Here is a 25,619-nt window from a genome sequence, read left to right on the forward strand (position 1 = left end):
AGCGTAATGTTGGGCTTACAGTCAGTAAGTTTACATTTATGAAGATGAAATAGGCCACAGATAGTTAGCAATTTTAACACATTATCCATCTCCTTTGACCCTGTTTCCCACATCAAAAACAGAACATGAATTATTTCAAAAAATGAAAAGTTTGCTATAAGCAGAGAAAATAAGCCAGGCTACATCTTTCCAAAAATCATTTGCATAATCACATTCATAAAATAAATGTGTTATTGTTTCAAGATTAGAATTACAGAATGTGCATTGTGAAGAGATGCCCAAATTAAATTTAGAAAGAAAAGAGTTACATGGATAGTAATTATGAATAATTTTATAGTAAAGTATAGTATAGTTCTTTCATCTTGTTAGGTAACAAAAACGTATTAATGCCAGATCATACTTTAAAAGTAGAAAGATAAGGATAATTTATTGGCTTGGTTGTATTTCGTATTATTCCTCAAACACCTTTGTAAAGAGGATGGTATGAGATGTCACATTTTCTAAGTGTTAAAATTAATTGCAACCTAGTCTTAAATTTGTCCTCTGTTTTTCATTCACATAAATATGACTTTTCCAAAAGAATAATATATATTGTCGATTTGTTTCTGTTATAAATTTTTCATTCATCAATCTAAATGGAATAACTCGAAACCCAATTTTGGTCATTAAAGGTTATTTAGAATCTATAAAGTTTTCAAAAAAAACAAAAAGCCCAAAGAACTGTATATTTGCTAAATGAATTTAACATGTATGATGCCCTTTTTAATTTTGTTCTTTTTTGTTTTGTTTTTTATTTTAACTATTGTTCTTTCATTGTATACTTGAAAAATGTGGAAATGTGTGGAATTGTGTTGCTATTGAATTCTGTAATTTTGAAAGTTTAAAAAAAAAAAAAAATTGTAAAGAGGATGTGTGACGTCGTTGCGTCATTTCCACGTCGTGCGTGCGCGGAACATGGCGACGTCCCTGGGCTCAAACACCTACAACAGACAGAACTGGGAAGATTCGGTATGATTTATGAATATATTGAACACGTAACACACTGTAGACTACTGCAAAAATGTGCCTGTTTCTTCATTTAGTGAAAGAAAGAGTTTTTGAAGAAACATTTTCACCTGACAGTTATAGAATTTTGAATACTACGCTCGCGCGTGCGGTTCAAATCGGTTCAAATATATATTACAATATAAAATACATTTTTTTTTAATTAAGTTTTTGTAGATATTAATAAATAATTTGAAATAAATTTCAACAAATGTCTTTATAAATGTCATATTGGTCGAGAATATTTTAATCCTTTTTGACATAATCAGAATAAAGGGTTTGTTTACTTTTTATTTTTATTGTCATGTACACAGCAGTCCATAAAATATATCAGTTTAGAAGATACAAATGAAAAACTGCAAACATAAACGTTGATTAAAAACTGTCAAAATATATAAAATACCATGAATAAGGTCATGCCTTGTCACTCTATGTGACTTCGGTAAAGTTGGTTTTATATTCGCACATTCGGCCATCCGTAATCAATAGCCTTGTTAATACACTACATTGGACATTCACAAGTAAATATGCCATTAAAACAATACTTGCCTATTTTGATCGACTGTGAAAAATGTTGTAAGTTGACAATCGTTGGTTGTCAATATCATGTCGCTGCTTAAAATTCGCAAACATTAATTTATTGCACATTTATTGGAAAATCTGAATTTATCAGAAGTCCGAATGTGCGAATATAAAACCAACTTTACCCAAGTCTCAATGTGATGCAACAAACTGCATTTAATTATTGATTATTAAAACGAACTAATATTTTTGTGTATTTTGTTGTTAGGATGTATAAGAAGGCTTTATAAATCCCATCTGTCTCTGTTATTTATGGCTCCAGCTGTTTCTTTGTCTTCATGACAGCTTATTTCTCATATGCCAAATGTTAGTATCCAAATAATCACGTGGCATCAGAATTTATTGCTGTAAACATAACTGAGAATTGGGATTTGTCTGAATGTCCTGCACACTAGAAACAGTCAGTTTTAGCAGCGATGAGTTGAATTGTCTGTGATCGTGAGCGATGAAGTATCATCTGTGCTGCTGTGATTGCTGAAACTATCTTTAGCTCCTCTAATGAGGTGAATGACATGGTAGAACTTGTTGAGGGAGCAGTTTAGTGAGATCTGGAAGCTGTACAGCATCTGTGAAGAAGATAAACGGCATAGAGACAGAGCCTCGTATGATCCCGGATGCAAAGCACTTACTGCAAATATGTCAACATTTGACGATTAAGCATGTCTGAAATTATGAAAAATAAATGATGTGACTGAAGTAAAACTTAGGTTTTGTAGGTATTTTTGTCATGTTAAAGGTGCAATATGTAAGTTTTTTGCAGTAAAATAACCAAAATCCACTAGGCCAGTGTTATATATTTTGTTCACTTGAGTACTTACAATATCCCAAATTAGGGCTGGGCGATATATCGCATGCGATTCTCACGCGCATTTCGTCAGTAAAGCCGGTTCCCTGATTACCGCTAAATCGCCATCACCTGCTTTCAAATGAAGCGCCATTTAACAGACAGAGCCGTAGTTCACTGATAAGCCACGCAAATATCGCGTTCATTATCGAAGGCGATTCATCTGCGATATGAACGTGATATTGCGTGGCTTATCAGTGAACTACGGCTCTGTCAGTTAAATGGCGCTCCATTTGAAAGCAGGTGATGGAGATTTACCGGTAATCAGGGAACCGGCTTTACTGACGAAATGCGCGTGAGAATCGCATGCGATATATCGCCCAGCCCTATCCCAAATGTTTGCAACTATTTCTAAATCGTGAGAAAATTGCAATTTTAATCAAGGCTCCGGGACGTGTGAGGAGTCGCCTGTCAATGGCGTCATACCCGCGTTACCCTCGGTTTCCAGTTTTATTTTGTAGAAACCATGGAAACACCAAAGACGCTTTAATATATTACACGTTTAAATAGACAAGTGAACAACTGTTTTGATATATTTATAGACAGAAAACTAATTGTTGTTACATAACTCAACACGTTTAGTCTCATTGTTTAAATCTAATATTCTTGATTTTTTGCGAGTACCATGCTTTACCATGCCTCAGAGAAAAACACTATTTTGTGAAGTAGCTAACATAGCATAATCAGATGCAGCTTTATTTTTAGTAAAAGTAATACAGCATTTTCTCCATGATACAATACGTTTTATAATTAATTGCATGCCATTTATCAACACAAGCCATCCAGCATTTAATATGATATTGTAAAATCGATCTATCTTACTGCAGTGTGTAACAGTGTCTCACAGCAGCCGCCGAGCGAACGCACAGAGTAACGTTATAACATCATTTTCAACACACTCAAATGTATCTAATATGATAAACAGAGCTGCGTTACCTCATACTCATGACCGGAAAAGGCGTCTGTGTCATAATAAAAGTCCCGCTGCTTGTGTGTTGATCAATCGCTCCAGCTCCTCGTTCAGCTCCACAACACTCGCTCCTGCTCTGCTTCATACTACAGTAACGTTAATAATCTCATCCATGAACATGATTTCTTCTCGAGTCTAATCCCGATTATTTCCACCGGCTGTGATGTGAAGACCACATGTCCTAAGATTCCACGCTCAAACTTGCTGTCATCAAGCTACGCCTTTGTTTTGAATAGGCCTCTAGCGACACCTAGCGGACAGAAATTGTACATATTGCACCTTTAATACCATACTAATTTTGATTTGTCTTGTTTTTTTGCATGTATTCATAATTTAAAGGGTTAGTTCACCCAAAAATGAAAATTCTGTCATTAATTACTCACCCTCATGCCGTTCCACACCCGTAAGACATTTGTTCATCTTCAGAACACAAATTAAGATATTTTTGTTGAAATCCGATGGCTCAGTGAGGCCTGCATAGCCAACAATGCCATTTCCTCTCTCAAGATCCATTAATGTACTAAAAACATATTTAAATCAGTTCATGTGAGTACAGTGGTTCAATATTAATATTATAAAGCCACGAGAATATTTTTGGTGCGCCAAAAAACCAAAATAACGACTTTAGTTTAGTGATGGACGATTTCAAAACACTGCTTCAAGAAGCTTCGGAGCGTTATGAATCAGCGTATCGATTCATGATTCAGATTGCGTGTCAAACCGCCAAACTGCTGAAATCATGTGACTTTGGCGCTCCAAACAGCAGATTCAACACGCTGATTCATAACTCTCCGAAGCTTCCTGAAGCAGTGTTTTGAAATCGGCCATCACTAAATAAGTCGTTATTTTGTTTTTTTGGCGCACCAAAAATATTCTCGTGGCTTTATAATATTAATATTGAACCACTGTACTCACATGAACTGATTTAAATATGTTTTTAGTACATTAATGGATCTTGAGAGAGGAAATATCATTGCTCCATATGGAGGCCTCACTGAGCCATCGGATTTCAACTAAAATATCTTAATTTGTGTTCTGAAGATTAACGAAGGTCTTACAGGTGTGGAACGACATGAGGGTGAGTAATAAATGACATTATTTTCATTTTTGGGTGAACTATCCCTTTAACTTCATGTATTCATAATGATATTTGATGTTTGTATAATATAATATTTGTCAAGGGTACATTTGTTGTCCTGATTGTCAAAGTTTTCTCCTTCCAGGACTTCCCTATTCTCTGTCAAACATGTCTTGGGGAAAATCCGTACATTCGCATGGTAAGTGATTTCAGTTTTTTAAGTAACCTGCAAAAAGCTCTGTATCAATATGGGGTGAAATGAAAGATAACAGTTTAAACTTGAAGCTTTCACAATATTCAATTAATTATACTTTTTTGTTTTTGCAGACTAAGGAAAAGTATGGCAAAGAATGCAAGGTGAGCTCAGCATATAACATTGGTTTATAGGGATATTGCAAAGAAAAGTGGCTAAAGTATCTTTTTTTTTTTTTTTCAGATATGTGCTCGTCCCTTCACCGTCTTCCGCTGGTGTCCCGGTGTACGGATGCGCTTTAAGAAGACGGAGGTGTGTCAGACCTGCAGTAAGATGAAGAACGTCTGTCAGACGTGTTTGCTGGACCTGGAGTACGGTAAGAGTTAAACACCAGAACCAGGTCCAGGCCAGCTGAGGTCATTGGCCTGAATCAAACAGAACTGTTTTAAAAACATTATTTCAATTATGAATGATTTGATGTAAGAATAAGCATTACTAGATGTGTGCAGTAACAGACCGTCATTGAGAGTTGCCTTAAATCAGGGCTTCCCAAAATGGGGTTTGTGAAGGAGCTGCAGGGGTTTCGTGAATTTATGAAAAACTAATAATTAATAATATAATAATTAACACACACACACACACACACACACACACACACATATATATATATATCAGTCAAAATTTAATTCAGACACCTTCAACATTTTCACAGTTTATTCACTATAGTTCAAAAAATGGTAATAAAAGATGGTAAAAACTGTGTCATAAAAAAATAATCTTAATTATGTCAGATAACACTTAAGCAAAACATGGTCAGGTCAAAGTGTCTGAATAATTTTTGGTTCCAAATTTTTATCAGTTTTACTGGTAGTCCACTGCATGAAGAATTTTTGGGTATAATATGTCACAGTTTACTTTATTTTGCTATCCTCACTTACAGAAATGAACTATAGTGTATATATATATATATATATATGCTTACACTATAGTTATAAATAAATAAATACTTTTAAAATAAAAACAATCAAAATAAAACGCTGAAAATAATTATAAATTTATATTTTTTATTTAAGTTTTATTTATTTTATTAATATTTTGAATTAGCTATTTTTATATTTTTGGTTTTTATGTTAATTTTAGCTAAATTTAAATGTAGTTTTAGTTTAGTTTTAAGTTTATTTATTTACAGTTAATAATTTTAGTGCTTCAACTTCAACTTATTTAAGTTTATAGCCAAGGCAACATTTCTAATTTTTGTATAGTTTTTCTCTACTGATTATTATTTTAATTTATTTCAGCTTTATTTCAATTAAAAAGATTTCTGTTAATAGTTTTAGTTAATGATTATAACCATGATACAGACACACACATACACACACACATAAATATATATATATATATATATATATGTGTGTGTGTGTGTGTATACCTGCACATGTGAATATATTGTTAAATTATTAATATATTAATATTAACTTAAAATATCACTGGTACTACAAGTAAAAATATTTTACGTCAAATGGGTTCATCAGACAAAAACATTTGGCAATAATGGCCTTAAATAATGTTTTTGTCTACTGTTCAATTTTTGCAGGTCTTCCAATCCAGGTCAGAGACACAAGCATGTCTATTAAAGACGACATGCCGAGGTCTGACGTGAACAAGGAATATTACACTCAGAACATGGAGAGAGAGGTGACGTCTAATTACAACCTACAACTAAGAAATCTAATGCCAGTGAAAAGAAATATGTAAAATTGTAGCATAAACTCTTGTTTTTCTGTGTGTGTGTGTGTGTGTCAGATCCAGAACTCTGACGGCACCAGACCGGTGGGGATGCTGGGTAAAGCACAGAGCCCCAGTGACATGCTGCTGAAGCTGGCGCGAACCACTCCGTACTACAAGCGCAACAGACCTCATATCTGCTCGTTCTGGGTGAAGGGAGAGTGTAAGAGAGGAGAGGAGTGTCCGTACAGGTCCGTTTTCAAGGGGTTAAAACATTATAATAGCATTTATAATGTTAATGTTTCTTGTGCCAAAAACAGTAATAGTTTATTTTCACTGTCTATCTGACTCTTAGAATTAAATAGTATTTTTATGCTGCTTCATCTTTAAGAAAAGCCCTCTTTGCATGTGAAAAGAGATGAATGAGATTCACAGATGAAGTGCATGTTTAGTTCAGTTTTTTAACTTGGTTACAATAAATGTTCTTTTAATTTCAATTTGAAATGTTTTTATCAGTGTTAGTTTATTATCATTTAGATACTATTATAGTTTATTAATATTTTGAATGTTTTTTATTTTAATTTTAGTAGTTTTGTTGTGCTTGTCATTTTTTAAAAACTATTATTTTTTTTAAATTTAATTTTTAGTTCAGTTTTAGTTATTTTATTGCATCAAGCTACACTAAATGAAAAATAGAAATGTTGCTTTGGCAGCTGAAATAATGTATTTTTTTTTATGTTTTATTTTATTTCATGTAAAGTTTATTTAATGTCATGTTTTTTTTTTTTGTTTGTTTGTTTGTTTTTTAGTTAACTATAATTACCCTAAAGCATTTCTATGTGAAAAGATCAGTGAAAATTTGATATAATGCAGGGATTGATTCAAAGCTCATATGACATTCATTAGAGTTGTCTTTTTTAAATGGGAACAATTAGGTTAAATTCATCTCTATGGTTAAATTAAAATCCTGATTTGGCTAAACTGAAATAAAGTAGAAATGAGTGTTGTTCTTAATGGTGGGAATCAGCTGCAATGTTGATGACTGTCCACATGATGGCAGTTGCAGTGTTGTGACCAAAGTCTTGATGTTGTTTTGTGACAGACATGAGAAGCCCACAGACCCTGACGATCCTCTGGCCGATCAGAACATTAAAGATCGTTATTATGGCATCAACGACCCGGTGGCAGATAAACTCCTCAAGAGAGCGTCCACCATGCCTCGACTGGACCCTCCCGAGGACAAGTCCATCACTACACTGTACATAGGAGGGCTGGGAGAAAACATCACTGACTCTGAGCTCAGGTAGAGGAGTTTCATTATAATCTCATGATGAGGCTGCATCTAAACATTAATAGTCAATCTTACATGCTGTTTGAATTGATTATTGTTGCATACCTGCTTACTATTTCACATACTACTTTTTTAAGAAATAGTAGGCAGTATGCAATAATCAGTGTGCCAGTATTGTATTCCAAGCTTGTATTTTCTGTGTAATATTTGAATTAATTCACTTTCTTTGTCTCCTCTCACAGGAATAATTTCTACCAGTTCGGTGAGATCCGTACGATCACGTTGGTTGAGAGGCAGCAGTGCGCGTTCATTCAGTTTGCCACACGGCAGGGGGCGGAGCTCGCTGCGGAGAAAACCTTCAATAAGCTCATCATTAACGGCCGCAGGCTGGCGGTGAAGTGGGGCCGCTCACAAGCTGCTAAAGGGCAAGATGTGAAGGACGGGTTCAGTGAGATGGGCACCAGACTAGAACCAGTACCAGGTCTCCCTACAGGTGTGTGTGTGTGTGTGTGTGCGTGTGCATGTGTGTGTGTTACTGGCTCATAGGTTGTAATGTTAATGATCCAATAAGGAATAAATGAATAATAATATATAATAATAATTTATTTACAATTATAACTTCTTGTTTATTTATATGTGTATTTTATTTGTTTTAATAAAACCATGAAAAATAAAATATCTGGGTCATAATTTGCAATAAATTAATTTTTTAATTTTATTTTATTTTAGAATGCAATATGACCCAGACATTTTTTTTTTTCATATGAATCATACATTTATATATTATTATAGGTTCTTTTGCATGTGTTTTTTAATTTATTATGTTTTAGGATGCAGTATGACCGAAACATTTTTTTTTTTTCATATGTAAATAAAATAAAAATAAATGAAATAAATATTTTTATTTTTTTGGAATGCAATATGGCCCAAACATTTTTTTCATATATAAATAAAATAAAAATAAATGAAATAAATATTTTTATTTTATTTTTGGGGATGAAATATGATTAAACATTTTTTTTCACATATAAATTAAATAAATTAAATAAATATTTTTATTTTATTTTTGGGGATGAAATATGATTAAACTTTTTTTCATATATATAAATTCAATAAAAATAAATGAAATAAATATTTTTATTTTATTTTTGGGGATGCAATATGACCCAAACGTGTTTTTTTTTTTTTTTTTTTTATATGAATCATACATTTATATATAATTATAGCTTCTTGTGCATATATGCATTTTATTTTATTTTAATGAAAAAAATTCTGGGTCATATTGCACCCCAAAAATATATATAAATAAAATAAAAATGAATTAAATAAATATTTTCATTTTATTTTTGGGCATGCAATTTGAATCACCCACTTATGATAATGAACAATATTCCCTTGTTTAAAATTTATTTTGTTATTATTATTTATTTTATTATTATTGTTTATTAATTTATTGTGAATAATATTATAATTACATTTATTTTTTAAACATTGGTGTCTTTTGTCAAATTACTGTTACTTTGCATCGTGACTAACACCACCCCTTACCCATGGTAAAATGACTGTAATGCACAGTCTCTCTTTATTTGATTGATCTGTGTGATTACATCATGTGTATATTGCAGCTCTACCTCTACCGCCTGCTCTAGAGGAGGAAGCGCCTGCCAACTATTTTAACCTGGACCCGAGCGGCTCTCCTGCGCTCATGAACATCAGTCTGCCGCCTCCGCCCGGACTCCCAAACCCACCACCGCCTGGTACACACTTCATCTCCACTCACCCCTGCATGTGTTCATATAATACAACCAGTGCTGTTATGGTTAATGGGAATTAAAATTATTCAAATCATTCAATCAAAATGGCTCTTGAATGGTTTAAAAGTGTCTGGTTGTGGTTTCAGGTTTTGGGCCTCCCATGTTCCAACCCATGGGTCCTCCTCCACCTCCTCCGATGGGTTTGAGACCTCCAGGCCACATCCATTACCCTTCCCAGGATCCTCAGCGCATGGGTGCGCATGCTGCCGTTCGCCACAGTGACTGATTGATTGACTGCTCACGTGGGGACTAGTAAAGATTCTCCTGCTGCTGCGGGTTATTGTACTGTGAAGGTGATGTCATCAGAGGGTGGAGTCTGTGACATCATACAGAGTGATTGACTGGAACACTATGGGAAGTGCCAGTAATGGTACGGTAGTGTGATTGGGCGCTGTTGTTGTAAATGCAGTGCCAGTTGTACGCCACAATAATGCCTCAGTCACATCGTATTTACAAACAAAGCTTACCAACAGATAGGCCTGTGTTATTAAAAGTTTACTCCGGGCAATAAGCTGCTGTGTTTGATACATCATCATGACATGCGACGTTTACGACTAATATGACTGTTTGCATTTTGACATTTTCATGAAAATTTAACCCAATTCCCCCCAAATTGTAATTACTGTTCATTGTTGTTGCATTACAATAGGTAACTGAGAATTTGGGTGGATAATTATTGCTTAATTAGTGCTGCAAAAAAATCCTTGTGGTCCTAAAATAGGCTTGATTTTCTTTTTGCAAGATAAAATTGTTTATATTGTTTATTTGTTGCGAGATTCACAAACCCACACACACATTTCAGTCTTGCGTCTAGAGATTTAACACACATAAAAATGAATTGTGTCCAAGATGCAACTATATTCAAAGACAGATTTTTAACATGAGATATTAGTGTAGCCACTTCTTGCATCTCTCTAGAGAGAAAAAAAACAACAACTTGTTTTCTGATATTTATCAGTTTCTTATTCTGCTCTGAAACATTTTTTTTACTGGACTGTCAGTTCAGTGCTTTTCTTTTGTTGTAAAGGAATTAAAAAACAAGGACTTTATTGAAAGAACCTACGGTTACCATTTTCTTTTGTGAACATTAAACTAGCTGTCATTAAATGTACCGTCTGCTCTGTTTTTAAGAAACACAGCGGCCCAAAAAGTATTCGGACACTGTTGCGTTAGATACAAATGAAAGCATGTTATTTATTTTAAGAAAGATGCACATTTTACAAGCAAAACATTTGAGTTTGTTTGGTGTGAAAACAATAGGTCATTGATATTTAGTCCTCTAATGCAATGTCATGCATATTTTCCATGTGCCTAAAGTGTCCAAATACATTTTAGGGGCCACTGAATGCTGCACACTACTGTGAACACCAATTATTTGCATGAAATGCCAGTATTTTGAAGTTCTGAATCATAAGATTTGGACTCATTTCTTATTGTATAGATGTGTTAATGGATTTGTCTTGTTCTAGGAGAGCAACCAAGACTTCCTTCATCCAGCACTGAGATAAAACATCTCATTCTGATCATCTTTATCATGATGTTTAATTTTGGTTTCCAAATGCTGTAAAAATCTAAGCTTCCAGCTGCTCTCTTCTGGCCTTTCACCTGCAGGGAACTTAATGGGACGGTCCGAAAGTGCAAAGCGCAGGTCTTTACGGCACGCCAGTCTTTTCCTCTAATGTTACAGCTGTGGATCAGCGTGGAGCTCACAGATCGTTTGACTCGGGTGAGTATCCGATGCCCCATCCCCGCGGGGCTCTGTTGAAGTTGCGTCGTTTGGACATGGTGGCCAAGGTCATGCCAGGAAGGTTTTGAGTCTCCAGAGTTTCAAACCCAATAACAGGAATCACCCTCTGACTGCGCACAGGACCTCCAAATGGCACTGCGGCTCTAAAATAAAAACCAAACGATGAAGATTTGAGCTGAATCTAAAAGGCTACATCTGGATACATTTGAAAACAGTGTTTTTGTTTCAGAAAGCTCTCTGTCCACACTAAAACATTGGAAAATACTTAAATCATCTTAGTGCACATGCATAAAACTTAATGAAAACTCATTGAGGTGATACTGAGAGACCAGACGTAATGAAGTTCTTGCACTATTCTTCTGGCATTTCATTAGCAAAATATCACTGGTTTGTCCAGATCGGACTCAATTGCCATTGATTGTATGGTCTAAACATGTTTTGTCGCAGGATAGCAATTGTGAGTAAATTTTCTGTGATAAAGGAAAGTAATATGAATATGAAGATCTTTAGAAATACTGAATAGCACATATAAGATTCATTTGGAATTCTATATAGAACTCTAGAGTTCTAGACTCAATTTTAAATGCCCAAAAGGTTCTATATAAGGTTCTTAAATGATTGCATTATGTTTTCATGTTTAATGGGTTATATCAATTTTTGTCTAGTGATAAAGTATGTTTGCAAGCTGCTTATTCATAAAATTTAATGAATGTAAAAAATGAATGAAAACAAAAACAAATATAGCTGCGAGCAGCAATTATCGGGGTTCAAGCGTTTTAAGGCCTTTAAGCACATGCGTAAAAAGGTATAATGTTTTATTTAGCAAGCCTGTAACCATCTCGATCATAGATGGAAAAGACCAGCCAATAAAGGCAATTTACTAAGGAAATACATGGTTTAACGGTTATAGCACCACCTATGGTCCAATCTCCATAAATTTGGCATACTTGTTTAGAATCTTATGTCACGTGCTCACCTATTTTCGTGAAGTTCCGAGTTTTTGTTTAGGATTTATAGACTTTTGAGTATATTTTGCCACATCCATTTTCTAAATTAATCTGTTATAGCTATACAAAGGGTAAAGTTTAACTGTTTTTGGTAACTATTGATCTAGAGAGTCCTGAGAATTGTGCCGTAGTGGTTTTATCAAGGTTGAGCGAAAAACCTGGGACTAGTTCTCCAATATAAATCTCCAATATTTAACAAACGATCCGATGGACAGTGGTGGTCCTAGAGGCAAAGTTACTCAGAATGAGGAGTTCTACCATGTGGTATGAATCTTGTGGGTGTGTGCGAAAAATTGCGCGATACACAATTCTTTACCCATGTGAAAAACGCAAAGGTGTCCCCCGGTGGCTGATTTCTTTTGACTTTCTCACAGACCTCTAGGGCCGTGAATCAAACAGGTCCAGCAAGTTTCATTCCAATCGGCCTCCATTTAAAGGGTTAGTTCACCCAAAAATGAAAATTCTGTCATTTATCACTTACCCTCATGTCGTTCCACACACGTAAAACCTTTGTTCATCTTCAGAACACAAATTAAGATATTTTAGTTGAAATCCGATGGCTCCGTGAGGCCTGCATAGCCAACAATGACATTTCCTCTCTCAAGATCCATTAATGTAATAAAACCAGCGACGAGAATATTTTTGGTGCGCCAAAATAACGACTTATTTAGTGATGGCCGATTTCAAAACACTGCTTCAGGAAGCTTCGGAGCGCTATGAATCAGTGGTTCGGAGCGCCAAAGTCACGTGATTTCAGCAGTTTGCCAGTTTGACGCGCGATCCGAATCATGATTCGATTTGCTGATTCATAACGCTCCGAAGCTTCCTGAAGCAGTGTTTTGGAAACGGCCATCACTATATAAGTCGTTATTTTGTTTTTTTGGCGCACCAAAAATATTCTCGTGGCTTTATAATATTAATATTGAACCACTGTACTCACATGAACTGATTTAAAAATGTTTTTAGTACATTAATGGATCTTGAGAGAGGAAATGTCATTGCTGGCTATGCAGGCCTCACTGAGCCATCGGATTTCAACAAAAATATCTTAATTTGTGTTCTGAAGATTAATGAAGGTCTTACGGGTGTGGAACGGTATGAGGGTGAGTAATAAATGACAGAATTTTTATTTTTGGGTGAATTAACCCTTTAACCTTGTCTGATAGCTGCTCAAACTTCATTGGCCGATGGCGGGCATGTTTTTTTTTAGATGCGTCAATGTCCTCAGACAGTCATGGCAGCTCGGACAGAGGCACTGCATGCCAATTTTCAAGTCGATTGGACTAACGGTGAAGTAGTCATAGACATTTTCATGTTTTTTTTCTGTTATAGCACCACCAAGAGGCCAGTCGCTGTGTCATTTTTCACGCGGCCACAGAATGAGCTCTTACAGAGGTGTACCAAGTTTGGTGAAAATATCTCATTCCGTTCACGGGTTATAGCCATTTTAGTAAAAGTGGCTCCACCCACTTCTAAGGTTTTGGCGGACCGTGAATCGAAATGTCACATTTTTTTATAATTATTCACAATCAGACTCCAGAGAATCTTGCTGCATGATTTGGTTCCGATCGGGCCAAAAACCTAGGAATAGTTCGCAAAAGTAGGTTTTTCAAAAAATCCAAAATACCCAAGCGAATCCGAAGCATGCATTTTTTCCGTCTTGAGCCAAGGATTTCAATGATATAAGACACTTGTGCCTAACAGTATACTTTTGACTGCTGTAGCACCCCCGTCAGGCCAATTGGGGCGAGCCTTGGTGACGTTGTAGACGGTGTGAGTACTACCAGCCCTCAAAGTTTCAAGTCTCTGCGACTTATGGTTTGGTCTGCCTGATCACTTTTAGGGGCGAATGCTGATCCTTGGAAATTTTAAACTGATCCCATGATGGAACTTCTAAAAGGTTCTATAAATGATGCGTCTAACGGAATCCTTTAAAATTCTACATGGAACCTTTTCTTCTAAGCACACATCAGAATAAACATAACTATCGGTGCAATATCCATCACATGACTAAATATGTCATAGTTTTAAAATAACTCTATTTTCACAATCCACACTACAATGTGAAAGCTGTTTTCAAATTTATCTACTTGGGTCTTTTCACAAGAAGAAAAATGCCATCTCAGTGTGGAAGGAAGGCCAAAACATAGAAAAAGTGTATACATCCAAAATGTGACATATTTCTGAAGTATTCAATGAGACTAAATGGTGTAAAGTGGGCATTCAAGGGTTGTCAAAAGTACCGACTTCGGTACCAAGCTGGTACTGAAATTTTAAAAATGTGACGATACCAGCATTTCCCCCTAGCATTTTGAGCGCTGTTGAGCGGATTCTTAAACACCTCTGATTGGCCGTTGTGTTCACGCACTCAACAGATACGCCTGTGACACTATCTGGAACACAACTGCATTAAGTTTCCAGAAACTGCATGTAATTTTGTCCGGTTTCAAAGCTATATGTCACTTAATGGACCCAGACCTGCCACCTCAAGATATTCCTGCCTCTGGATTAGACTCAACATGGTGACGCAATTCTAGTTTGTATCTGAGAATCTTCTGTGCACAGTGTGCCGGCGGTTCCTTAAATAGTTCCTCAGTCATTCGCTCCTCTGCGGGTCTCGTTTCAAATGGGAAGACGCAGTGGAAACATTGCAGCTCTCTTAAGTGCACTTCATAATTTGATAGTGTGGATTAGTCTTGTTGGGTCTATTTAAGGTACGTAATCATCACGCATGAAGCTAATGTGCCAGAACCTCTCAGTGACCCTCAAGGCCACTTCTCATATCATGTTTTGCCTCCGTTTTCTGGAACCGTGGAGAATGGACATAATCCCTCCTAAATAAAGAAGTTGTTATAAGGGAATCCCAATCCTACTTGGATGTCCCAACCCTATATGGGCCGCTGTATTGTTATTGTGATGCATCAATGAACCGTTTGATGCAACTTTCTTTTTTCTTTTTTGTTTCAGCCATCTAACTCTAGGTTTTCAATCAGATTTGCACTCCCAGTTCCTTCAGTTAGTTGAAGTAATTTGCAAATTAAAGTCGTTTGTCTGAGTCATGGCAGGTTGGCACATTTTCTGGCACGTTAAGTTGCATTTTTATTTTCTTATTTCAACATTTGCATATATTTATGTAGGAGACGTTTTTATCCAAAGCGAAATACAAATGACTTGCGTTATCTTTTTACTTGCCTTCCCCCCATCAATATGTGAAATTTGTACTCTATCAGTCATTTAAAAGGCTAAAAATATATTTTTTTAAAAATGCAACAGTTGTCCATTAATTGTATCTATCGTGCTTATTTCAAGCAAAAAAATAAAATTAAAATGCGCCTGGAACATCTTTGTTAGTCACTGACAACATTCACATCATCTGATTATATTTTAAGGTTATATTTATGTGCTTATTATGGGCAAAAATAACAGCAACAGACTGAAATAACTCATTGCAATCTGTTTCCATGTACATTTATTCATTCAGAAGACATTTAGCTGGAGCTACATAGCTTTCACGAGTCAGTTTCACCAGTGCACCTAAAAACCAAGTCAAGTTTACAAGGACAAGCTCTTTTAAAGGACTTCCAGGCAAGTCATCTGTATTTGACAAGCATTCAAGGTCAATCGCATCTAATCTTTTGAAAGAGCCTCAGTTTTGTTGGATGCACAAGATTATTTTATAAAGAAATTAAAGGGATAGTTCACCCAAAAATTATCCCATGATTTACTCTCCCTCAAGCCATCCTATATGACTATCTTCAGAGTTATATTAAAAATATCCTGGCTCTTCCCAGCTTTATAATGGTAGTGAATGATGCTCCTGATTTTGAAGTCCATTTGCGATGGCTCAATTCGATATGTGTAGGCCATCTGCAGGAAGCTACTTATTTTAGTTTAATAAGATTTAAATATGGATATTTTTCATACAAAAATGCATCGCTTTACTTCAGAAGGCCTTTATTAACCCGCTGGAGCTGTATGGATTTCTTTTATGATGGATAGATGCACTTTTTTTGGACTTCAAAATCAGGACCGCCATTCACTCCCATTATAAAGCTTGGAAAAGTCAGGATATTTTTAAATATATCTCAGCTTGTGTTTGTCTGAAAGAAGATAGTCATATACACCTAGGATGTCTTGAGGGTGAGTAAATCATGGGATAGTTTTCATTTTTGGTTAACTATCCCTTTAAGACTTATTCAGAGAGGATGCATTAAATTGATAAAGTTTACATTGTTACAAAGTCAAACAAATTCATTTTCAAATAAATGCTGTTGTTTTAAACTTCATATTCATCAAAAAATCCAGCAAAAATATGATGTTTACCAAATATTAAAGAAGCACAGCTGTTGTCAGCATTGAAATTATGACTTCAATTATCTTATTAAAAAGGCTAAATTAGGCTCTGACATAAAACATTGACATCATGACATACTAAGTCGAAATTATGAAAATTATGACTTAAAGGGTTAGTTCACCCAAAAATGAAAATAATGTCTTTAATTACTTACCCTCATGTCGTTCCACACCCGTAAAACCTTCATTCACCTTTGTAACGCAAATTAAGATATTTTTGTTGAAATCCGATGGCTCAGTGAGGCCTGCATAGCCAGCAATGACATTTCCTCTCTCAAGATCCATTAATGTACTAAAAACATATTTAAATCAGTTCATGTGAGTACAGTGGTTCAATATTAATATTATAAAGCGACGATATTATTTTTGGTGCGCCAAAAAAACAAAATAACGACTTATTTAGTGATGGCCGATTTCAAAACACTGCTTCAGGAAGCTTCGGAGCGTTATGAATCAGCATGTCGAATCAGCGGTTACGAGCGCCAAAGTCACGTGATCCGAATCATGATTCGATACGCTGATTCATAACGCTCCGAAGCTTCCTGAAGCAGTGTTTTGAAATCGGCCATCACTAAATAAGTTGTTATTTTAAGGCACATCAAAAATATTCTCGTGGCTTTATAATATTAATATTGAACCACTGTACTCACATGAACTGATTTAAATATGTTTTTAGTACATTAATGGATCTTGAGAGAGGAAATGTCATTGCCTGCTATGCAGGCCTCACTGAGCCATCGGATTTCAACAAAAATATCTTAATTTGTGTTCTGAAGATGAATGAAGGTCTTACGGATGTGGAACGACATGAGGGTGAGTAATAAATGAAAAAAAAATCATTTTTGGGTGAACTAACCCTTTAATTTTATGACAATATTAAGAAAGTCTTAATGCACACCACACATCGGGACACTGATGACTGAATGTAGTATGCAAAACTTTTGGGAGGTTTTTTTGGGAAACGGGTGAAGTCTGTGAATGCAAAGTTTCGTGAGAGAACGCAAAAGCGTTGAAATATATATAATTTTTTCCCATCTCATATTTTTTCCCTTAGGGGCTCCGTATTATTATGATTTTCCAAAGCGTGATTTTTTGTTTCTTATGTGGTGAAAATGGCCTTCCATACATATGACTAGGGTTAGGAGTACGGGTGCAGCCTACAGTTTGTTTTAAAAGGAATGTTGGTTCTACTCTTTTCTTACCTGTTAAAGCACCTGTAGTTCGCTGGCGGGAGTTTCTCTGCCGGTTGAGGTATCTGAGTGTTGAGTGAGGAGAGAAGCTCTTCGCTTTCTCCCAGGGCTTCCCGCCACGGTGAACAATAAGACTTCGGGATCACCGTGGCGTTGAATTTCTCTCGAGGGATCTCTCTTAGCGGTCCGGAGTAGCCTAAAAGGAAAGGATGGTGCTTCGTGATTCATAGGGCCAATTATAGAGGGGCTTTGCTGTCCTGAAGCACATTCTAGCATGCTACAGTGTTTAGCTCACAGGGTTCGCACTGGACTAGCACGCACACATTAGCGGATATTATTCAGACCGGTATCTTCAGGGGCAACAGGCAGATAAGGACACAGAAACAAGAGATGGATGTTTATTAAGGGATCCGCAGACGGAGAAGAACATTAGGAGTTAATTAGGAGTGCCGAGACGAGCTAATGATAACGGCTCATCAGATACGAGAGGGGTGAAGCTGCTGTCAAAGACCTCACAAACATATACAGACATATTCCTCTAGTTCAAAACAAACACTTGTGTTTCTGTGCACTGCAAAAATCATTTTCTTAATGACTAGTTCTGTTTGTTTTCCAGTTAAGTCACCGAAGCAAGATAAATGTACTTGAGAAACACCACTACAATCAGACATTAAAGAGAACCAATTATGCTTTTTAAAAAATTATTTACATTTTTAATGTTTTTTATTATTTGAATATGTTTGTGTATATATATATATATATATATATATATATATATATATATATATATATATATATATATATATATATGTATATATATATAAATACACATATATAATATTTTATATTCATAGATTGTGTGGTATTTTAGCATTTATATAATAATATAGTATTTAAGATTTTGAATTGTCTTTTATTTTAATATTTTCATTTTTCATTTTAGTTTAAGTTTTAGTAATATTGTTATGTGCTTTTGTCATTTTTAAAAAAATATTTCTATATAGCTCGATTGCAGTTTTAATAATTTTAAATTCAACTTTAATCTTTTTTATTTCAGTTTTTTATTTTCATTATTTTTTTAAGTATAGGTTTTTCATTTAATATTTATATTTTATTTTAGTTAACCTTTATTTAAATTATTGAAAACAATTTTTAATTGTTTTAGTTCTCAAGTACATTCATCGATAGATATTTTACTGTAAAGCATGTAAAAAAAATAGCCGTTTTTTGCAGTCTAAGTTTTTATGTGTACTGACTTTGAATCAGGTTTATTAACAACTTTTTAATCTTAGTAAGACAATATTATTAACATTATTATAAATTAAAGGTGCAGTAAGCGAATTCTGAGAAACGCTGTTGATATTTCAAATCACCAAAACAAACACGCCCCTACACAAAAGGATCACACCCCTATTTTATAGCTCCGCCCCCAAATTTATCAACAAGCTATGCAAACCCAACCCTCCCCCCCACGAGTGGACACGCCCCTTACTGCTGATTGGCTACAAGTGTGTTTTGGTGCTTTGTCTGATCCACTTTCAACAGCATTTCTCAGAAATTGCTTACTGCACCTTTAACTCTGTGCCATGTTTCTAAGTTATTTTGGGTGGTGAGAAATTTAATAATTAGTAATACTGGTCAAAAGAGACTGAACTGATGGAAACGACGAGAGGAGTTTGTGTACCTGGTGCGAGGACGTTTGGGCTTCCTTTCTTGGCCACTGTGTTCTTCAGGCTGGTGACGAGACTGTGTTTCCCGGCCACTGGATACAGCAGGTTCTCTTTCCCTCCCTGCATGTCTGTCATCATGTAGTTCTGGTTCTGGTTCTGGATTTGATTCTGATCCATGTCGTTCTGATGGAAGAGTTTCAGGATGGAGAAGTTCGTTCAGTGTCTTGCAAAGCACGAATGCAGGACTTTTAACCGCTTGGAATGCAAAAACGCGTTGTGTGTGAAGTAACGGCCCTCACATCGCGGTTTGGAGAGTTTAATCGGTGAAACGCCGAGCAGGCGAATGTGAGACGGGAACATCCAGTTTTATTACCTCATCTAGTGAATTCCTTCAGGAATTCCAGGCGACATTCTGAGGATTTAAGTGTTACTAGATAACAACTTGTTAAAAGTGTTCAGTTTCTCATAGAGTTCGTAATTATAACTTGTAAGTTTCTGAGAGCTCCTCTTGTACCACCTGACCACTGCAGATTTAGGCGTTGATAGTGTTGCCATAGAAACACATAATTCCCAGTCCAAGGATGTGAAGAGCTCAGAGTAGAACGTCACATGTTGTCATCTCGAAATTACTGTGTGAACGCAGCATTAAGCGTAAAGTGTACTTCACTTTTTACGCATATGCAAGGATCAGCTTACAGTGCGCGTGATGTGAATTTCGTCATCAAAGATGGGCTGTAACCTGGTTGTAACTCGTGGCAAGAGATTGCTCAAACTGTGCACACGTAGTTATTATAGTTGTACAAATGAGGGTACTTTCTAACCTCTTTGCACAATCTCTCATCTATGTAGGCTCCATTGTCGCTGTAGCTTGCATGTGTTCCAGTCTGTTTTAGTTCAGCAGAAATCCCGCCCTGGAGCCGATTTTAAACATTTCATTGGCCATGTGAATCACAGTAACGATTGCCTACACCCGACCCTGATCCCTAAACCTACCCGTCACTGGGGGACATTCTAAAACGCTTAACGTGAAAAAGGCTTAACGTGGCTTAATGTACTAAGACAGTGATTTTAACAGACCAAACTTACTAAATATCATGGTAATAAAGTATACTATGTGCAAAAAATCATATGAGCCCAAAATATGATCAAAGTTTGGTCAGTTAAAATCAGTTAAAATCACTGTCTTAGTACATTAAGCCAAGTTAAGCCTTTTAGAATGTCCCCGTCACGGTAACCTCAGCCAATGGAATTGGTTGCAGGGCAGGGATTTCCACTGAACCATTTGGGGGGAAAAAATCATGCATTCTGTTTATGCAGTTTTTCTTTGACTACCTTGTGAATCGACGCCCCAGGACACCATTGCCAACTTGTGAATAAACTAATTATTGCAAAAAAGTGTACAAGTACGCACAGTTACAAAAATTATTTTGAATGAATTTTATTTCTATATTTTCTGTTTTCATTTTAATTTAGCTAAAAAGTTTGTTTTAGTTATTTTAAATTTGCATAATTTTTAATATGACTATATAGTTTTAGTTTAAGTTTTATGTGTGTTTTTTTAAGGTTTTTCATCTAATATTTATGTTTTATTTTACTTGAGCTTTATTTAAAACTATTTATAAAGTTTTAGTTATCAATAACAACACTGATCTCCAACAATTATCTTGTTTTTAGATATTTTAATGAAAATGAGAAATGTTGCCTTGGCAAATAGCTGAAATAAAATATGCTTATATGAAATAAAATATTACATATATATATATATGTGTGTGTGTATATATATAATATATATATATATATATAAGCATATTATATATTATAATACTATTTCAGTTTATTTTATTATAAATATTGCAATTTTCTTATGGTTTTAGTTTTAGTCTAAGTTAACGATAACCCTGGTAATAAACTGTGGTGCATAACTCATATCTTTATGCTAAAGGCATGAATGCATCCTCAAATCATGTGTGTTATTGAGCAGGTGTGCTGTTAATTGATCAGACTTATGTCTCTTCTGTAGTGTTGTGGTGTAATACAAACTTTTTTCTCCCATAAATTGCATGAATTTCTTTAAATAGTGTCTCTTACATATATGCCGGTGGAAGCGTCTCCTGAGTTCTCCAGCGTGTATCTCTCCACTCTCCTCTGACGCTCCTGGAACATTATGGATCCTCTGTTGGTGTTCAGGTTCAGCTCCTCCATCATCACATCCTTAGGAACGCTGATCTTTTTCCCAAGGTTCAGACCTACACACACACACACACACACACACACACACACACATACATGATTATAGTGAGTAGTGCCACTGTTTCTTCATCTTCTTCTAGTGTTTTATACAGACCACCGTTCAAATGTTTGGGGTCAGCAAGAATTATAGCAAGAAAGAAATTATACTTCTATATTTCTATTTTAAATAAATGCTGTTCTTTTGAACGTTTCCATCATAGAATCCCAATAAAACAGTTTCCACAAAAATCTGAAGCAGCACAACTGTTTTCAACATTGATAATAATCAGAAAAGTTTCTTGAGCAGCAAATCAGCATATTAAAATGATTTCTGAAGGATCATGTGACACTGAAGACTGGAGTAATGATGCTGAAAATTCAGCTTTGCATTGCAGAAATAAATTACATTTTAAAATATATTCACATAGAAAACAGCTATTTTGAATTGCAATAATATTTCACAATTTTACTGTATATTTGATCAAATAAATGGTTAAAGATCTGGATTGATATTTTGTTTTCTAATAATACAGTGATATTCAGACATTTATAAGTGGAGCTTTGCTGCCCAAATATGTTTTCAGGGCCGCTCTTTATATATTTTGGTTTCCCTGAGAGGAAGATTGTTTTTTTTGTCTGATCTCTTGCATTGTAATTGTCTCCGGGTTCTTCTGTCACGGCTGCTGTCGTGTTTGCTGTGGCACGTAGCTAACAGTGCTGATTATTATTAGACTGTCTGGATGAAAAACCCTTAGAGAAATGGACTCGCCCTAAAGTGGCATTTTCAGTAAGGGCACTGCCAGGGCTCATGCTGGCGTATTCCTGTAAAATTCCCTCTCCAGAGTCAGATTCAGCTGAGCTGGAGTTGTCGTGATGCCAGATTAGACACGCTGTGGCTGAGGTCAACGGAAAAAATGCAAACAAACGCACTGAGGCAAATGTTTGCTCTGAAGTGCTGGGATAGTTTTCAGGAATGTTGGATGCGGAGATTTCCCTCTGTTTAAATCACTCAAGTGACTGAGGGAGAATCTGCTTTGATCTGTTCCTGCTCCTGTCAATCAACTGCGGCGTCTCCGTCTCTGAATCCCTACGAGCCTGTAGTCCATCCATCCGTGTGTGTGTGTGTGTCTTACCTCCCTTTGCCTCTCTGCTCAGGATCATGGCCTGCTGCTGTCTCTGTTTGGTGAGACTATGATGTGCGTTCTGCATCTCGGTCTGCACACACATCAACATCACAGTGAATGATTCACATCGTGCTTTTAATAATAATAATAATAATAATTGTTGTTTTTGTTTAATTGATACAGCATTAAGTTCTACTCTTGTTGTGTAATGCTTTGTAATGAATTCCTCTGTTATAATTGTAACATTTGGTAAATGTATTTATTTTATTATTTAATTTTAATAATATATTTTTAAAAATATGATATTCTAATAATAAAATATTTTGTATTATTATTAAAATAATAAAATTAAATTAAATTGTAACAGACTGTATATTATTTTATTATGTATATTTTATTAACAAAAATATCTTTAAAAACAATGATATTCTAGTAATAAAATAATTGTATTATTAATGAAAAATTATCAAATTTAATTATAGTATTGCATAAAATTGTTACATCTGTTATATTTTATTTTACTTATTTTTATTTTAATATATGATTTCAATAAAATATTTTAAAATAATAATAAAGTAATTATTAAAAATAATACAATTATAGTATTGCAAAAATATGACTTGCACGTTAATTTAATTTTGTAGGTAACAGCATATATGATAATTAATACTGAATTGGTATTTGACATGAAAGGATGACATATTGGCCCCTAATGAAAGTTAATTTCTGAGATATTAGTGATGAAATGACTGAAATAATTAATGCTTTTTTGACTGGAGATACAGTTTTTTTCTTCTTCTTCCTTGAAGCAATATTAACGAAAAAAGTTTTACATTTTTTCCAACTCTACTAAATAATATCAGCTTAGTTAAGTTCATCTGTTCTCAGAAGCTACAGGAAGCATTTTGTCATGCTAAAAGTTGAGATTTGACAGATTTGATAGCACACACACTGCGTTTACACAGCTGTCGTGCAGATTAGATGACCAGACAACACACACACACACTCACACACACTCTCATCTGAATCCTTCATACTCTGGCTTTACCTGAGTGTGTGCTGGAGAAGAGGATGTTCTGTGTCTTGGCTGCACTGTGTGAGTGTGAGAGCGCAGCAGGGTGAAGCTGCTTTCTATAGACTCATCGCCTGCGCTGCCGATGACATCATCACCGCAACTTTAGCCAAACGACAGGAGCTAAATGGGGCGAAGCATTTAGTCCCTGACGCACCCCTGCCAACCCCTCATAATAAAAACCTGATGCCGGTTTTGCGTGTGGAGTCCCGGGCCAAGGCTGTCTGTGTGTTGTGTGACTGTGTGTGTATTTGTGTTCGTTGTCATAGGAGATCGTTGATTAACGTTTTTGTCTCGCTTTCAAACCTTCACCTCTGACCAGACCTTAAATGCAGCTCTGTGACACCAGTCTCCCACTAAAGAGGCTCGGATCATTTGGTCTCTGGAAAGTTTGAAGGATCTGAAAATGATTTGAGATCTGTGACTTTTGATTGCACACTGTTTGGCAAATCTGAGCGCAGTTTGAGAGCTCAAGATTGTTTTGCTCTGCATTTAATCTTGTTGCTTTCTATGGGATACAATTGAGATATAAAAGAGATCTTTTTTCTTTGTGGTTGCAATGATGCTGTATTGAAGTTTGAATGCAGTACATATCAAGTAAATTAGCATTTACACTACTGTTCAGTAATGTTTTTTAATGTTTTTGAACAAAGTTCAAATTTCTGCTCACCAAAGCTGCATTTATTTGATCAAAAATACAGTAAAATCAGTGATTTTATGAAATATTATTATAATTTATAAATACAATTGCAAGCAGCAATTAAGGGGCCAAGCACCAAGAAGGCAAAACAAGTCATGCAAGCATAGTTGGGCACCAGACCAACTGCAACACTGAGCAATTAAAGGCGTATTAAGATGATTTTAGGCAAAATGCCTGAAAAAGCATAAGTAAAGTGACTAGTAATGCGATTTAATGGTGATTTAATCCCTTTCGGTCAATAGGTGGCGCTGTTACAAAATTGTTGTCAGAGTAAGGTGACAATGATACATGCAAAGTTTTGTGTCAATATGCTAAAGCATTGCAGAGATACAACCTCAGAGTCATTTTTGCATCAAGCCATCAAATTTGTTGATGAGGTTTACGGCGCGAAATCCATAACTTTTTGCCGGCTTGTCTGAAGATGATACAATTCAATTCGAAAAAGTTCGAAAAAGCAGGTTTTGAATGAAAATCAAAATGGCAGACAGGAAGTTTGGCCGAAAATCTATGTTCTCGGCATCACCCATGGAATCTATTAAGAGCAGTTACATTACAATAGGATAATTTAATCAAAAGTTATTAGCATTTTTTGAAAATTCCATTATAACTTTTGACCACAAGGTGGCGCTGCTTTAAAACTTTTTGAGAACCGTCAGAGCATGGTGCCGAAGACACCAAGTTTCGTAAAGATACATCAATGAGTTCGTATAAAACAGCATTTTATGAAAAATGGCTGACACCCAAAATAGCCGATATGGGATAATTGGGTATCGTTTGACTCGACATGCTGCACCAAATCTAAAGAGACCAGTTTTGTGATTTTTGGCCAAACCATTAAAAAGTAATAAGCAAAAAGAGCCATTTTCATATCTCCTGACCACTAGGTGGCGCTGCGCCTAAACTGTGCAGGTACCCTCAGGTCATGGTTGTCATAACACACGCCAAATTTGGTCCGAATACGCTAAAGCGTTGCGGAGATATAGCCT

The 25,619-nt window shown here is 35.5% G+C and overlaps 2 protein-coding genes across 2 annotated transcripts; one reads left to right on the forward strand and one right to left on the reverse strand.

Moving 5' to 3' along the window:
- The first annotated feature begins 903 nt into the window (after positions 1-903).
- On the forward strand, positions 904-10,648 carry LOC125266869 (pre-mRNA-splicing factor RBM22-like). Its single transcript, XM_048187962.1, has 10 exons — positions 904-1,008; positions 4,664-4,717; positions 4,846-4,875; positions 4,955-5,087; positions 6,306-6,406; positions 6,515-6,687; positions 7,539-7,739; positions 7,970-8,220; positions 9,353-9,484; positions 9,628-10,648. Exons 1-10 carry the CDS (start codon positions 955-957, stop codon positions 9,765-9,767), a joined length of 1,269 nt encoding a protein of 422 aa, XP_048043919.1. The 5' UTR covers positions 904-954; the 3' UTR covers positions 9,768-10,648.
- On the reverse strand, positions 10,575-24,065 carry myoz3a (myozenin 3a). The gene is made up of 6 exons (XM_048187963.1): positions 23,910-24,065; positions 22,871-22,952; positions 21,597-21,754; positions 19,523-19,691; positions 17,851-18,034; positions 10,575-11,431 (listed from the first exon to the last, which is right to left on the reverse strand). The coding sequence occupies exons 2-6, from the start codon at positions 22,944-22,946 to the stop codon at positions 11,248-11,250; spliced, it is 771 nt and encodes a 256-aa protein (XP_048043920.1). The 5' UTR covers positions 22,947-22,952; positions 23,910-24,065; the 3' UTR covers positions 10,575-11,247.
- Positions 24,066-25,619: the final 1,554 nt, after the last annotated feature.

The sequence above is a fragment of the Megalobrama amblycephala genome, linkage group LG4, assembly GCF_018812025.1.
Source record: "Megalobrama amblycephala isolate DHTTF-2021 linkage group LG4, ASM1881202v1, whole genome shotgun sequence".
NCBI lineage: Eukaryota > Metazoa > Chordata > Actinopteri > Cypriniformes > Xenocyprididae > Megalobrama > Megalobrama amblycephala.